Here is a 15,566-nt window from a genome sequence, read left to right on the forward strand (position 1 = left end):
TACTTTCCAATAAAGGGACATTTGGGGGATATTTGTACTGTCCTGGCATTTTCAAGCCCCCAGAAATGAGATGGGCCATCAGTACATCAGGATTCATCCATTTTCAGATATATATATGCCATAGTTTGTGGACTCAATAACTTTCCAACAGACTAAATAATACACAGATTTTTTGAAAATTTTTGGTCCTTTTTCGTTTATTTCGTAAAAAAAAAAAAAAAACAGTGGTGATTTAATACCACCAAAAGAAAGCTCTATTTGTGTGAAACAAATGATAAAAATGTCATATAGGTACAGTGTGGCATGACCACGCAATCGTCATTCAAAATGTGACCGGGCTGAAAGCTGAAAATTGAAATAGTAAAAAAAGAGAGAAAAGGGTAGGGGTAAGTGGCGCTACCTGTGCCGGGGTACCTATCAAAAGTAATAAACCGTGCCTATATACTCAGAGTGATGAGGACCACTCGTAAATAAAACCATAAAAGTAAGTGTAAAGGAAATCCCCCACCCGTTGCGTGGGGAGGGATCCTACCGTTAGAATCCCCCCTGGCAAGTGGTATAGGGATTCAAATATGGTATACACCCTACAAACGACCAATAAATGAAAATACTATACAGTGTCCAGCAAGTGAACCTTATATATATCAGATAGATCTAAAGTCCATAGTAAACCACAGTCCCATTAGATATGCATACTGAAAAAATGAAGACATAAAATCTTTTTGGATATATAAAAAATGAATTAAACGTGGTGAAAAAATAGTAATAATAAAGTGTAAATATGAAGCTCCAGCATTAACAAAGTTCTTGTAAGTGGTGACTCTCGTGAAGAAAATTGCTGATATCCAGTGACTTTTTGGTGCTCCCCCTCAAGGATCCCCACTCACCAGTTCCTTAAACCCCTACAGGGGTAATAGGCATGCAGTAACAGACGTTGGAATGGCGTCCTAAGATCCAGTGCAGCCGTCCCCAGGAATCTCAGCTCCAGATATCAGATGTTGCATCAGTATCTAATTGCCATCCTCATAGGAATAAACAGGGCTCCCATAGTGTGATAAGTTTCAAAACAAGTGTTTATTTAAAAAACAGCCGATAAACAGCCAATAAAAACAGTCTGAACTCCCTATACAAGAGGAGCCAGAAACTCACACTCGATACAAGAGAAACTACACAGAGGGAGCTGTGGATAGGAACCATCAGCCGAGCGGCGTGCGCCTCAGCTGCGTTCAAGGCTCGCTCTGAGTTCCGGGTATGACGTAAGTGCGTAGCTTTCTCTTGTATCAAGTGTGAGTTTCTGGCTCCTCTTGTATAGGGAGTTCAGACTGTTTTTATTGGCTGTTTATCGGCTGTTTTTTAAATAAACACTTGTTTTAAAACTTATCACACTATGGGAGCCCTGTTTTTTCCTATGAGGATGGCAATAAGATACTGACGGAACATCTGATATCTGGAGCTGAGATTCCTGGGGACGGCTGCACTGGATCTTAGGACGCCATTCCATCGTCTGTTACTGCATGCCTATTACCCCTGTAGGGGTTTAAGAAGCTGGCGAGTGGGGATCCTTGAGGGGGAGCACCAAAAAGTCACTGGATATCAGCAATTTTCTTCACGAGAGTCACCACTTACAAGAACTTTGTTTATGCTGGAGCTTCATATTTACACTTTATTATTACTATTTTTTCACCACATGTTTAATTCGTTTTTTATATATCCAAAAAGATTTTATGTCTTCATTTTTTCACTATGCATATCTGATGGAACTGTGGTTTACTATGGACTTTAGATCTATCTGATATATATATATGGTTCACTTGCTGGACACTGTATAGTATTTTCATTTATTGGTCGTTTGTAGGGTGTATACCATATTTTAATCCCTATACCACTTGCCAGGGGGGATTCTAACAGTAGGATCCCTCCCCACGCAACGGGTGGGGGATTTCCTTTACACTTACTTTCATGGTGTTATTTACGAGTGGCCCTCATCACTCTGAGTATATAGGCACGGTTTATTACTTTTAATAGGTACCCCGGCACAGGTAGCGCCACTTACCCCTACCCTTTTCTCTCTTTTTTTACAATTTCTCACCCTTTTGGGGGTGCGATTCAGGGGAGGCTGCAGACCGGTTAGTCTGTGAGCGCGGGAACATTTGTATTTGAAAATTGAAATAGGCAGGTGAAAATTGAAGTGGTTAATTAAAATACTTCACTATTGGAGATTCCCTTCTTCTTTTACAATTATGTCCAACTGTTTTTTTCTGGATATATAGCTTATGAAGGTTATAAACATTAAAAAAGAAACTACAGGGTGTTTTTCCCAGTCACCAAGACAGTGGAGGAATATTGCATTTTAAAATGGGGAGACACAAAGCACTTTAAGGCCTTCTTATAACAAAGAGATCACTCATCTGGGTGCGTTCCTTTCCTACAGTGGTGATGGATGTCACAGAATGGTGTTTTATATTAAAAGATGAATCACAAAACTAAAGCTAGCTATAGACGTTTTTTTTTTTTTCTATTCAGACGCTGATTGAGAAAGATTTGTCTATGGCAGCCTTCCTCAACAAAAAAAATATATGTATTTTTTAAAATTCTTAATTTTGTAAATTTGAAGTAGGCATGCAGGAGTAAGCATTCACAGTAAAGGTGTACACATCAATACTACAAGCTCCAGTAGAAAAAACAGAGAGCTAATTTCGGAACTCAAAAACAATGCAAGTATCCATCATAGTATGCAAACATATCAGTTCTATATAGATTAATTTCTAACCCATAAGGAGACTTCCTTCTTGTTGTGGAGCAGACAAACTTTAAAATCCCAGTTGCTCTATTGAAAAAAAACACCTAAAGCCTCATACACACGGTACGATTGTTGGCAGGGGATTGTCTGTTGACAGACTGTTGTCCTAAAATCTTACTGTTAGTATGTTCCTTTTGACAATTGTCCAACTTTTGTCCAACAAACGGATGGCAGGCTAGTAAATTTTCGGCAGACAATGGTTTGTTGTCAGATTTTTGTATGGTCGGTACACAAATCCATCACACAAGTCGAAAGTACAAACACGCATGCTCTGAATCAATGCTCACCAAACATGAAATTAGCAGAAGGGGCCCAAAAGGTGACGCTCAAGAGCTGAAATTCCTCGTAGTACATCACTACGTTCGTGATTGTTGCACGACAATTGTGTACCCCTAGTATGCAAGACAAGATTCTGGCACACGCCCTTTTGACGAAAAAAAAAATTGTTGGCCAACAATCATACGGTGTGTACGAGGCTTTAGGCACAGAAAAGTCAAAAAAAAAGAAAGGAAATGTAAAGCAACAAACCGCAAGCAGATTGTCCAAGATAGGAAAGAAGAGTGGAAAATAAAAAAAACTGGGAAGGGGCAGAGGAAAGGTGAGGGTATGTGTGTGGTCCATGCTCTGTGCAGTAGTAAAGTAATAGTTCAGGGAGCCCCGTATGACCGGCGGTCAAGGTTGGTAGGGTCAGGCTTGTGATGTAAAAATGTTCTGATATTTAGAGCAACAGCACCAAGTGAATTCTGTCCAGTAAAACCATGTTTTATGACAACATTGTTCTCTGTGCTTGGCCGAGGCAAAAAATAATTTTCAAGTCTCGGGGGAACCCTAGCCAGAATGAATTCATTGGTGTTTAGTGGAAAAACTGCCACTTATAGTGGTAAACCATGAGAAGAATGACACTCTTGTATGGGTGGTGAGAATGCGACCCTTACAAATCATTGGCGCCATGCCACTGTTTCTGCCAAATGGCATTGAAGGGTTCCAAGGTGTCCTGTTTGAGAATGGCTGGCCTATGGTCAGCTTAAAGTAAAACTATAGGCAAAACTTTTAGTTTCATTTTGGATTGAGCAAGGGAGGTTTTTAACCCCTTTCAGATTTTTTTTACCATCTGTGTCCCATTGTGTAATTTTTCCTTCCCTTTTTGTCCAATAGCCAAACAGGAAGTGAGGATATCCCAAATTTCTTGGGGACCCCCAGGTCACCAGAACTAGTGTCCCCATTGGAAGATTTTCCCTCTATTAACTCTGTGGGGACAACCCAAAATCTGGGGTTTTCTTTTACTTTCACTTTCAGTGATAATGGTAAACAGGACAAATAGAAAAAGTGAATCTCCTTAATGGGGGTGTGTGTTCTGACAAAATGAGCAACCTGGCAAAATGTGCTACCCGCGTCACTTCCAGTGACGTGGAATCAGCTGTTGCTCCAAACAGCGCAGGCGCAACGTGTCATAAATCTCTTCAGTGGCTGATGTCAGTGCACCGAGGAATTTGCCTGACAAAATGCTCGCCTGACTACTGCACATGCGCACAGCGGAAATCAACTAACAATTACGAAGTTTACGTTGTTAAGGCCATCTCGGTACACCTTACACTCGTTCTCATCACACCAACAGTAAGCAGACAAAGCGGCACCAAACCCCGTTTTGAATTAGCAAACTAATGTCAGCAATCGAGTAAGCTTCGTAAGTAAATTCTGTAAGTGTTAGTTGATTTCCGCCATGCACATGTGCAGTAGTCGGTCAAGCATTTTGTCAGGCAAATTCCTCGGTGCACTGACGTCAGTCCATGAAGGAATGTATGACGCGTTTTGGAGTTACAGCTGATTCCACGTCACAGGAAGTGTGACGCGGGCTGCACATTCTGCCAGGTTGCTCATTTTGTCAGAACAGGGGCACAGACAACAATAAAAACCTGACAGGTGTTCTAATCCCGATTCCAAAACTAAAAGAAAAGTTTTTCCTTTAGTTATACTTTTAAGGGGTTATTGTAACAACTTTTTTGAACACTTATGGGTAGAGTGTTATTTGATGTATGAACATTATTAAGATTCTAGTAGAGACAGTGGTTGTATTTGACGTGGCAATATTTTATTGTCCTTTTCTCTTGTTTATGTATACCACAGTTGTTTCATACAGTGTTTTATTTTGTTTATGCACATGTAGAATTTAAGCTTATTTTCTGCATTGGTGTTCATAACTAGAAAGGGGGAGTATTAGCCGAATGTTTTATGTATTTGTCTTACATCCAATAACGGTGTCTGCTGTTACACATTTCAAATAGTCAGTACCTTCTTTATAAATTATTATTAACAGCGCTTATAAGCATTCCTCCTGGGGCACCAGCTGAACCATATTGTTATAAACCTCTGGTAATTGTGATAAACTGTTTCATAAAAGTGTAGTAATATAACAGAGATTAGTTATCAGGCCAAAGGCATTCCACCTGTGATGTCCACAGATAGCTCAAATTCTGCAAGTGCATTCAACCATTTCTATCTTGTTAACACAGAGAAGACATTCTTGAGCTTGAGATATACAATTTATTGCATCGATAGATTGTTATTTACCTTTTGACCATAGGCAAAGCCCCCAGTATAAACAAAACCTATGTGGACATTAGTCTGCATACTTGGGGCTTCTGAGCAATGATTTTAATTGACTGAGATGTCTTACTGCATAATATTGTGCCTTACCCAATATTTTTTTTTAGTAAGGCAATGAATGGTTGCTGTGATGGCAAACATAAACCAGATATAAATTATATATAGTGTAATATAATAGTGCCACTGTGTGGTAAAATTAAAACTGCACTTTTCTAAAGTAATTTTAAGCACTTCCCACTGTACATCTGTATGTAAGTCCTTTACAAACCCATCATAATACACATAAGCACAAATGATTAAATGGAGTGGAGTTTTACAATAACAGAGGATTCAATATGGCTGAAATGTATTGTATGTCACTGTAACCTAGATTTGAGTCCAAGCCTTTCCCCTCCATCTGCTGCAAGCCAATTAAAATAACCAATACTTACAAACACGCAAAGTTATTTAGGTGCCTCCTTTCTGTACTTCATCATAAAAAGGTTAACCTCTTAAGGATTGGTAGCTTGCCTTCTTCTTTAGATTTTGTTTTTAGTTTTTGTTAAGCAATCTGGAGACTGATAGAGGTCAAACAGGAAAAAAAGAGAAAGCTCAAACATTCATCATTTGTATCATTTAGTCTCCTCCTGACTTGGAGTGCTGAATCGCTTGATTACTTTAGGGAAGATTAGTGTGATGAAACCTTGGTAAATCACCCAGATTTACAAAGAGGATTAGAAGATTTTATGCTTTTCTCTTTCAGCATGAGAGAACTATCCACACTTATTGCTGGCATAAATCTGATGACCATCCTGATATACCATTGCAATTTTTTTTATCTCCTAAGTAAATGATTTACTGGAAAGCACACTTAATTTGATGCTTCTTGGCTTCATATCCAAGTTATCTTCTAACATAATGAAACAGGCTCCTACATGGATATTGTCTGGAAAAAGAATGCTGTCAAAGCAACCAAATCAGATGTAGTGATGCACATTTTTTTAAATCTGCTCCTGCATTTATTGTTCTGATCTATGACTCCTACTGGTGGTTTTCCAGCCAATATGAAAAATAGTTTAGCATTTTATTATTATTTTGTTTTTTTCTGAAGTAGACAAATAATGTATTTTTTTAATTGAGACACTGCAAAAATAATAGAAATAAGTATTCAGGTACATTGGGTTATACTGCTGCCTTTGGAGATTGGACACTAAAAAACAAAGATTTAGGGACAGACCAGTATAATCCCTCCCACTCCCAACCTGCCTCAGTTTTTTGCTAGTATTTTTGCTAGGAGAATTGATGTTTTCTCTCCTTTCAGTATAGAAGTTGAGTGTTTGGTTTTTTTTTCTGTAATTTTTATTAAGATTCTTTTCATATAGCTGCAGAGTCAGAAGGGACTCTTTTTGCAGCTTTCCAGATTATTTTCGGCATTGGCATGGAAGCTGTACAGGACCCTGCTTTCCTGTAGGCACGCAACATTACCGGTTTATTGTCTATCCCTTTGGCCTGTCCACTGTGCCATGGGACTTCACCAAAGTACTAGCCCCTGTTATTGCTTTGTTTCACTTTTAGGGCATCCCCATAGTGGGATATCTGGACAACCTTCTCCTGAACAAACAGTTATATCAGTGTCCAACAGAATATCCAGATGTTCCAGAGATTAAGTTGGAGCCTAAATATCTGGGTCTGAAACTGAAAATAGCCTGCTCCAAGGTTTTACTTCCTTTGGACAAACTTTGGACTTTGCTCCCTTGTTCGGACTCTACAGTCCAAGAGCCAACCAACCCTTTGCATCTGGGTCCTCCTGGTTGGACCCGCAAGCTACAATACCATTAAACTAATGTTTTGCTTATCCGTATATGTGATGATATGCTAATGTATACCCCAAAGCTGCTTGATCTGTTCCTAACTGTTGGACTTGCATGATAATAATATAAGCTCTTCTGGATATTTGGCTGGTATTTTTTTTCAGTCTCTGGACCATCTCATATATCAGGCCATCATTCCAGGCTTGCCCTGGCATAGTGGGTCATGAGTCCAGTGCTGATGCCAGGGAGTTTCTTCTGGCGGATGGGCTGGGAGGAGTCCTGGATTCCCTCTCAATACAGGGGACTTGTCAGAGGAATGGATGGTTGTCAGAGGAAACTATTCTCCTCTGAGACTCAGACTGATTTAGTTATCCCTTCAAAACTGGATCTCTTGTCTGTAAGGTCATCCAACCATGATTAAGTTTGGCAATGCTGTGGTGATTTACTTAAATAATCAAGGAGGAACTGAAAGTCTCATGGCTCAAAAAAAAGCAGATCTGGGTTAGGCGGAACTTCATATCCCACCCCTGCACATCCCAGTTATGGGAAAATTGGCAGGCAGACTTTCTCAGTGTTCAACATGTGGACTCTGGAGAATTGTCTTTACTCCTTAATGAGTTTCAAGACCTCTTTCACAGGTGGAGGATGCCAGACATGGATCTCCTGGTTCCAGGTTCAACAACAAACTGAGCATCCAAAATGCTGAATGTAAACAAAAAAGTTCTTTTATAAATAATAAGTATCCAAATGTGAAGAAATGCACAGATTTGTTTCTTGAAATACCAAATAATCTCCGTGCCATTCCCTCATGGAAAAACACATACCAAATATGGCCTTCCAGATCATAGGTAGGTCAAAATAAGCAAATATTGTCAAACAAGCTTATGAAGGCTCCCATACATCATCCCATCCAATCAAGCCAATCATATACGTTGCTGGTGATGTCTTTAAATGTTGCAACTAGTATATAAGTTCTGCCTCAGAACTTGGAATTGCGCACTGAGAAAAGAAAGGAGAAAACTCCCACAGGGTAGTAATGTTGATATTAGGGCAAAACTTTAGAAAGAAAGGCACGCACATTTAGAAAGTGCATGAATAGCTTGCAATTCCCTATAAATTCGCACAGACTCCCATACACCATCCAGGCTAATAAGATGTCCTGACCAATAAAGCTGTCTGAGCTCACAATAAATACCTCAAAAAAAGAAAAAAAAAACTTTCATAGAGTAGTAATGTTACTGTTAAGGCAGAAGGATCTAAAATAAACCACTCACGTTTATAAAGTGCATTAGTGGCACCACACTTCTAATAGTTGTAAGATATAACCATTGGATAGCTTCTGAATGTATACTCCTACTTCAACGGAGTTCCACGGCTCTCCCCAACTTCCATCTGTATCCTCCATTGGTAAAACACAGCCAAAGCCGATTAAAGCCATCACTATAATCAGATCCTTATGCTGAAACAGCTGGTATATCCATCTCAACTCAAAAAAAGGAGAAAAAATGGCAACATTTTATTAAAAATATAAAAAGACAACCACTCACATGATAAAAAAGTACATCAGGGGCACTACACTCTCACAAGCATCAAGATGTAGCCGTTGGGTAACCTCTTGGCCAAGTAACCATCATTTGAGGGAATAGATAATTTCTCACCAACTGTGCCGTCACGATTTTGGGGTCGTATTCGATATGTGAAAAGAGAAGTCATACAAATACTTAGAGAGAAGCAGGTTACCAGCAGCTCTTTTCCTGCGCTGTGCAGGCTAAATGTTCCCATGACTTTGACACACAAAATGTGCCATTACGGCAACGCAGGCTCAGGGACTTCCCTTTCCTCCCTGCACCTCCGACTCGGTGCTGACATCATTCAGGCGCACCTGACAGCTCTGGCTCGGCTCAGGTCATCTGGCTTCTGGCCTGCATCCCTGTTGGCTCCCCTTTTTACCAGCCAGGCTCCATCCAGCGGACATCTCGGGCCCTCAGCCCGGCCTGGATTGGCCCCACGCTCTCTTCCACTACTCGGAGCACCATCACCGCCTGCACACGGCCATGGTTCAGCTCCCAGCAAGCAGCCATCAGGTGCATCACCTCCACAGGGTCTCCATCCATCCCAGCATGATTCTTGGCGCCCTTCCATGCTCCACCAGCGAGCCCTCCAGATATTGTCAACCCCTCTATGCCTATGGGCATACAGTGGTATTGTTGGCTTTTTAATTATTATTCTTATTGTGCTTTATGACTCTGTCATTTTTATTCAGTGTATGACTTTGCCACTGGCATAATAAACCATTGTTTTTTTTGGTCCCAACTTACTGCCCATACATCATTGTACACAGCGCTCCTCCTGAACCCTGCATGCCGTATACAGCACACCCCCTGAACCCTGCACGCCATACACAGTGCACCCCCCTCAACCCTGCATGCTGTACACAGCTCACCCCCTGAGCCCTGCACGCCGTACACAGCTAACCCCCCTTAACCCTGCATGACATACACAGCTCAACCCTGCACACCGTACACAGCACACCCCCTCAACCTTGCACGCCATACACAACGCACCCCCTCAATCCTGCATGCCGTACACAGCACACCACTCAACCCTGCAGGCCGTACACAGCACACCCTTTCGACCTGCACTCCGTACACAGTGCATCTCTGAACCCTGCACTCCATATAAAGTGCACCCCTCAACCTTGCACTCCATACACAGTGCACCCCTCAAACCTCATTGCTAATAACTAGTTCTAGAATTTGTGGGTCCCGTCAGCTCTGCAGTCTGTGATGTGCAGTCAATGAGATGATGTGCTGTAACCTTAAGCAACCAATCAGTGAGCTGTAATGATGTGCTTTAACATCTAGCAACCAGTGAGTGGTAATGATGTGCGGTAACCTTCAGAAACCAATCAGTGAACAATAATGATTTGCTGTAATCTCTAGCAACCAATCAGTGAGCAATAATATTTTGCAGTAACCTCTAGCAACCAGTCAGTTAGTAGTAATGATGTGCAGTAACCTCTAGCAACCAATCAGTAAGCGGTAATTATGTGCAGTAATGTCACAGCGCACCCCCTCAACCCTGCACTCTGTACACAGTGCACCCCCTCAACCCTGCACTCTGTACACAGCACACCTCTCAACCCTGCACTCCAAGCACAGCGCACCTCTATAACCCGCATTCTGTACAAAGCGCACCCCTCAACCTTGCACTCCATACGCAGCACATCCCTCAACCCTCATTGCTAATAACTAGTTCTAGAATTTTTTGTCGAATGGTGGGTCCCGTCACCTCCACAGTCTGTGGTGTGCAGGCAGTGAGATGATGTGCTGTAACCTTAAGTAACCAGTGAACTGTAATAATGTGATGTAACCTCTAGCAACCAATTAAGGTTCATTAATAATGTACAGTAACCTCTGATCTGCTGTAATCTCTAGCAAGCAATCAGTGAGCAATAATAATTTGAAGTAACCTCTAGCAACCAATCAGTTAGTAGTAGTAAGCAATAATAATGTGTGCAGTGGTCAGTATAGGAATCAGGTGGGTCAGTGTAGTGGACAGTGTAGAAATCAGGTAAGTTAGTGTAGTGGTCAGATAGGTCAGTTTAGAAATCTGGTAGGTCAGTGTAGGAATCAGGTATGTTAGTATAGTGGTCAGGTAGGTTAGTATAGTGGTCAGGTAGGTCAGTGTAGGAATCAGGTAGGTTAGTGTAGTGGCCAGTGTAGGAATCGGGTTGGTCAGTACTACTATACTAGTGGAAGGGACTCAGGAAGTGCATAAAGTCTGCGGGTTAGGGGGCGCAAATTTCTTGGCTTGCCCCGGGCTCTGACAACCAATACTACGCCACTGGTAGATTGATCAGGAAAGCACAGGGGAGTTTGAGAGGGTCTAAAGGCAGCATGTAGGAACCCAGCTAAAATTACTCAATAAAATGACACTGAATTGTTGATGTGAACCACTAAATCTGGCCTCATGTAGGTTAAATGATAAATGTTCTTCCTTCTAATCAGATATTTCAGTTGATTTTCTGCAGTTGAATTGGACTCCATGTTTAAAGGACATCTTTGGTCACAACATACACTTTCATTGTATAACATCAGCATTGTAATAACAATACAAACAATAGTTATATTTGGCATTCCAATGACAATTTCCTAAGGCACTACATATGCCATGGTACCTTGCTGCCTGCAAGTTGTGATTCCTTTACTGACGCCATCCCCTAAAACTCCTCCCCAGCAATTCTGTAGTTTAGAAGGCATGCTCTGTGAAATGTGTGACACAGCAGTGCCTATTCACAGGGTATAGTGAATACATATCACAGAACTGAAGGAAGTACATGTATGGGGATCTTCACAAAGTAAGTTTACAGACTTATGATCTGATTAATAGGAGTAGGATAGAGAGCAAAATGTCAATATGTAAAGCTAGCATTGCATAGGTGTGACAACATTTAAAAAACCATTGAACATGTATTTAAAAAATGGTATGATTTATATCTGTGGTACTATTAGCCTAGGATGTGAGTTTTTCATATATGTGTATATGGTGTTTATGTATATGCTATGCACATACTGTAGTACATAGTAGCCAGAAATTGGCACACAATGGTGAAGTGGTAACACATTTAGAAAAGCAGTCTATGAACATGAGAGTTACCTAGCATTACTATTTTTGGGTATATTTCATATTCCAGCCAACCATTCTCATGAGGATAATTTATTTTGCAGTTTAGAAAACCATGAATGCTAATATTCAACCTTAGGATAAGAGGGCTAAAAGCATCTTCTTGCACTACTAACCTCCTGCCTCTCCCATTTTCATTGATATAAACTTGCAAAGGCCAACATGTTGGGAAGTCTCTGTTCACTTTTGATGCTTCTTAGTTCTTTTAGTTCTGCTGTTAACCTCCCTATACTCAAAGAGATGTAATACAGTATGTTGTATTGTTTGCTGGTATTGGACTGTATAAGTGAGACACAGTAGACAAAAAAATGCTTACTATATAAATTCCGACTTGAGTTCTTCCCATTGGTATTTTTTTAAGCTCCATATTGCAGTGTGCATACTCAAAACTAACACCAGGTAAAAATAAGAAAAAGTGAGCACACAAAAGTGAAGCACACAAAGTACACAAAGTGTACACATGGTCCTCCGTAGAGAAAAGACCATGGCCGTGGTCCCCCGGAGCGTCAGACTCCTGACGGAGACTGGGGTACTTGTGGTCCACCCAGCCGAAACCAGGCAGACCCTTTTCTACGGGGGACCCGTTGAAGCAAGATCTACCCAAGTACTAGGCAGGGCCCCCCAAGGGGAGAGCCCATTAGAGGGGGAGAACCTAGCCGTTAGGCTATGTGCCTTAGCCCCCCCAAGACTTTTAGGGCAAGCCCAGACCTACAGCCTACTAGTTGGGAGTGAGTAAAGTGCCATCATGCTGTGTAAAAGTGCAAAAAAAGACAAAAAACAAAAAAAAAAGGGGAAAATGGATAAAGAAAATGTGCTTCTCTGCCAATATGTGATACAGTGGTGGTCCTTCTGGCTAGTATAAACATTTCTGAGGTTTCAGCCAAAAGGCCCAGCCCAAAAGGCAGGTATGAAAAGGGTGTGCAATGAGTTATGTGGTGATGGTACCATAATAAACTCAAAGTAAGCTCCTCTGCAGTGAGAATTACTGCCACTCCAGGAGAACAAGCACCACAGGCTTTTCTCAGCCTGGCCCCTGCAGTACCATCCCTACCAGAAAGGCATTAGTTCTTAGGGAGAGCTCTGCCTTAAACTGGGGACAGGCCTGATAAACCAGGCCAGATTCAACCCAGGAGGAAAAGAGCCCTCCCACTGCACTCATCTTATTACATTGGGAGAATACTAACGGGCACCCTCACCCAACAAGGAACATTAGTATACTATTTTAGAAATGTGAAAGGCTAATTATGGGCATGGTAAGTTTAAATAAAGAAATATGATTTCATGTATCCCTTGTCTATTACGCAGCTCGGTGTGTGAAGTGCAATGGGAAGCTGAGTTCTTCAGTCTCCAGGACAACAACAACAAGTTGGTAGCCGCTTTGCGTGAGGCAAATGCTAATGTGGAGAAATGGAAAAAGCAGCTTACTGGATACCAAGAAGAGGCTGAAAGGCTACGGCTAAGGGTAAGAGCATCAGATAGCATTCACTTTAAATATAGTGTATCCAGGAAGCTCAGGAAGCATCATTTTTTATTGTATTTTTAACTATGATATTTAAAAAGCATTCGGCAGTCACTAGGGGTCCCAGTTTATTGATCCCTAAATCTTGTTCTTCAAATTGTTCATTACATTTATGTAACGCATATTAGTTTGGTAACCTGTTTATATTTATGTATTACAGTTCAACTGACATACAAGAAATAATAGTTCTCATTCATAGCATTAGTCATTTTATTATAGGAGGAGCCTGGTGAGGCCAGGTCTCAATGCTACTTCAGTGGGAATATGGATTTTCTTCTTTTTTATGATACCTTTTCACTTGAAAGGCCTGGATATACTAGACACATGCAGAATGGGAAACATTTTTCATGTTAAATACATTCGTTATGTTACTAATTTTGTTTCGTTATGGAATTCGTTTAGGTTGGTTTCGGAATTCGTTTAGTTTTTGTTACATTTTGTTTTTTCTTAAAATTCGTTAAATTTATAAATTTTCGAATGAATTCAAACTTTTCAGAACGATTAGAATTCAGATTGGTCAAAAAACAGTTGCATGATTTGAATTCTGTGTGAAGAAATAGATGGTTGTTAAGCCAGGACACATACCCTTAACATGGGGGGGGGGGGTGCTTTGGGGCAGGGGCTCTGCGCTCCCCACCCCAAAGCACCTTGTCCCCATGTTGATGGGGACAAGAGCCTCTTCCAGACAACCTGGGCTGTGGTTATTAGGGTTTGCGGGTGGGGGGGCAAATCGGAATCTGAAAGCCCACTTTAACAAGGGAGCCCCCAGATCCCAACCTCCCCATGTGAATGGGTATCGGGTACATGGTACATGGTACATCGTACCCGTACCCATTCACCAAAAAAAAGGGTCAAAAAGTAAGAAAAACAGGAGACAGTTTTTGACAAATCCTTTATTAAAAGAAAAAAAATTGTGTAATTCATCGTCAATCACGCTGCCCCTGGACTCAAAAATAGAAAAAAAAGTCTCTTTGGGTTTAACAGCTCTTTTACAGGCAAGAGCAGGGCCACCCAGGTACATCACTCGGTGGCACCGCCCCCTTCTGACGTCACATGACTTCACGTGACTTTTTTATTAATAAAGGATTTGTCAAAAACTGTCTCCTGTTTTTCTTACTTTTTGACACTTTTTTTGGTGAATGAGTATGGGTAAGATGTACCTGATACCCATTCACATAGTGGGGGGGGGTTGGGATCTGGGGGCCCCCTTGTTAAAGGGGGCTTCCAGATCCCGATAAGCCCCCCACCCGCAGACCCCGACAACCACAGACCACGGTTGCTGGGAAGAGACCCTTGTCCCCATCAACATGGGGACAGGTTGCTTTGGGGCGGGGGGGGCAGAGCCCCCCCGCCCCAAAGCACCTGTCTCCCCCATGTTGAGGGCATGTGGTCTGGTATGGTTCGGGGGGGAGCGCTCGTTTGCTCGTTCCCCCCCTTTTCCTGACCAGCCAGGCTGCATGCTTGGATAAGGCTCAGGTATGGATTTTGAGGGGGGCCCCATGCTGTTTTTTACATTTTGGTGTGGTTCCCATTAAAATCAATACCAGACCTGAAGGGCCTGGTATGGACTGGGGAAGGACGAGGGGGGGGACTCTATGCCATTTTTTAAAACATTTTTCCATTGCTGGGCAATTGTCTGCATTCTTTTCTTTAACATTCATCTGTCAGTGGGGCAGCCAGCTGACAGATGATGACCCATGGTTGTTTAGGACGTGGGCGGCCGGATTCCCAGCCTGCTGCTTAACAACCAGCTATTTCTTCACTTAGAATTCGAATTGGTCGATCGTTTTTCCAGCGATACGAATTCTAATGCCCCGTACACACGGTCGGATTTTCCGAAGGAAAATGTGTGATAGGACCTTGTTGTCGGAAATTCCGACCGTGTGTAGGCTCCATCACACATTTTCCATCGGATTTTCCGACACACAAAGTTTGAGAGCAGGATATAAAATTTTCCGACAATAAAATCCGTTGTCGGAAATTCCGATCGTGTGTACACAAATCCGACGGACAAAGTGCCACGCATGCTCAGAATAAATAAAGACATGAAAGCTATTGGCCACTGCCCCGTTTATAGTCCCGACGTACGTGTTTTACGTCACCGCGTTCAGAATGATTGGATTTTCCGACAACTTTGTGTGACCGTGTGTATGCAAGACAAGTTTGA

At 41.7% G+C, this 15,566-nt stretch overlaps 1 protein-coding gene across 2 annotated transcripts in view; it reads left to right on the top strand.

Moving 5' to 3' along the window:
• HOMER3 (homer scaffold protein 3) overlaps positions 1-15,566 on the top strand; it is a 256,887-nt gene that overhangs the window by 140,068 nt on the left and 101,253 nt on the right. For both annotated transcript variants that reach the window (XM_073592618.1, XM_073592609.1), the window contains exon 6: positions 13,186-13,342. In XM_073592618.1, coding sequence (XP_073448719.1) covers positions 13,186-13,342 — 157 coding nt within the window. The remainder of the gene's footprint in view (positions 1-13,185; positions 13,343-15,566) is intronic.

The sequence above is a fragment of the Aquarana catesbeiana genome, linkage group LG01 (assembly GCF_042186555.1).
Source record: "Aquarana catesbeiana isolate 2022-GZ linkage group LG01, ASM4218655v1, whole genome shotgun sequence".
Classification (NCBI taxonomy): Eukaryota; Metazoa; Chordata; class Amphibia; order Anura; family Ranidae; genus Aquarana; species Aquarana catesbeiana.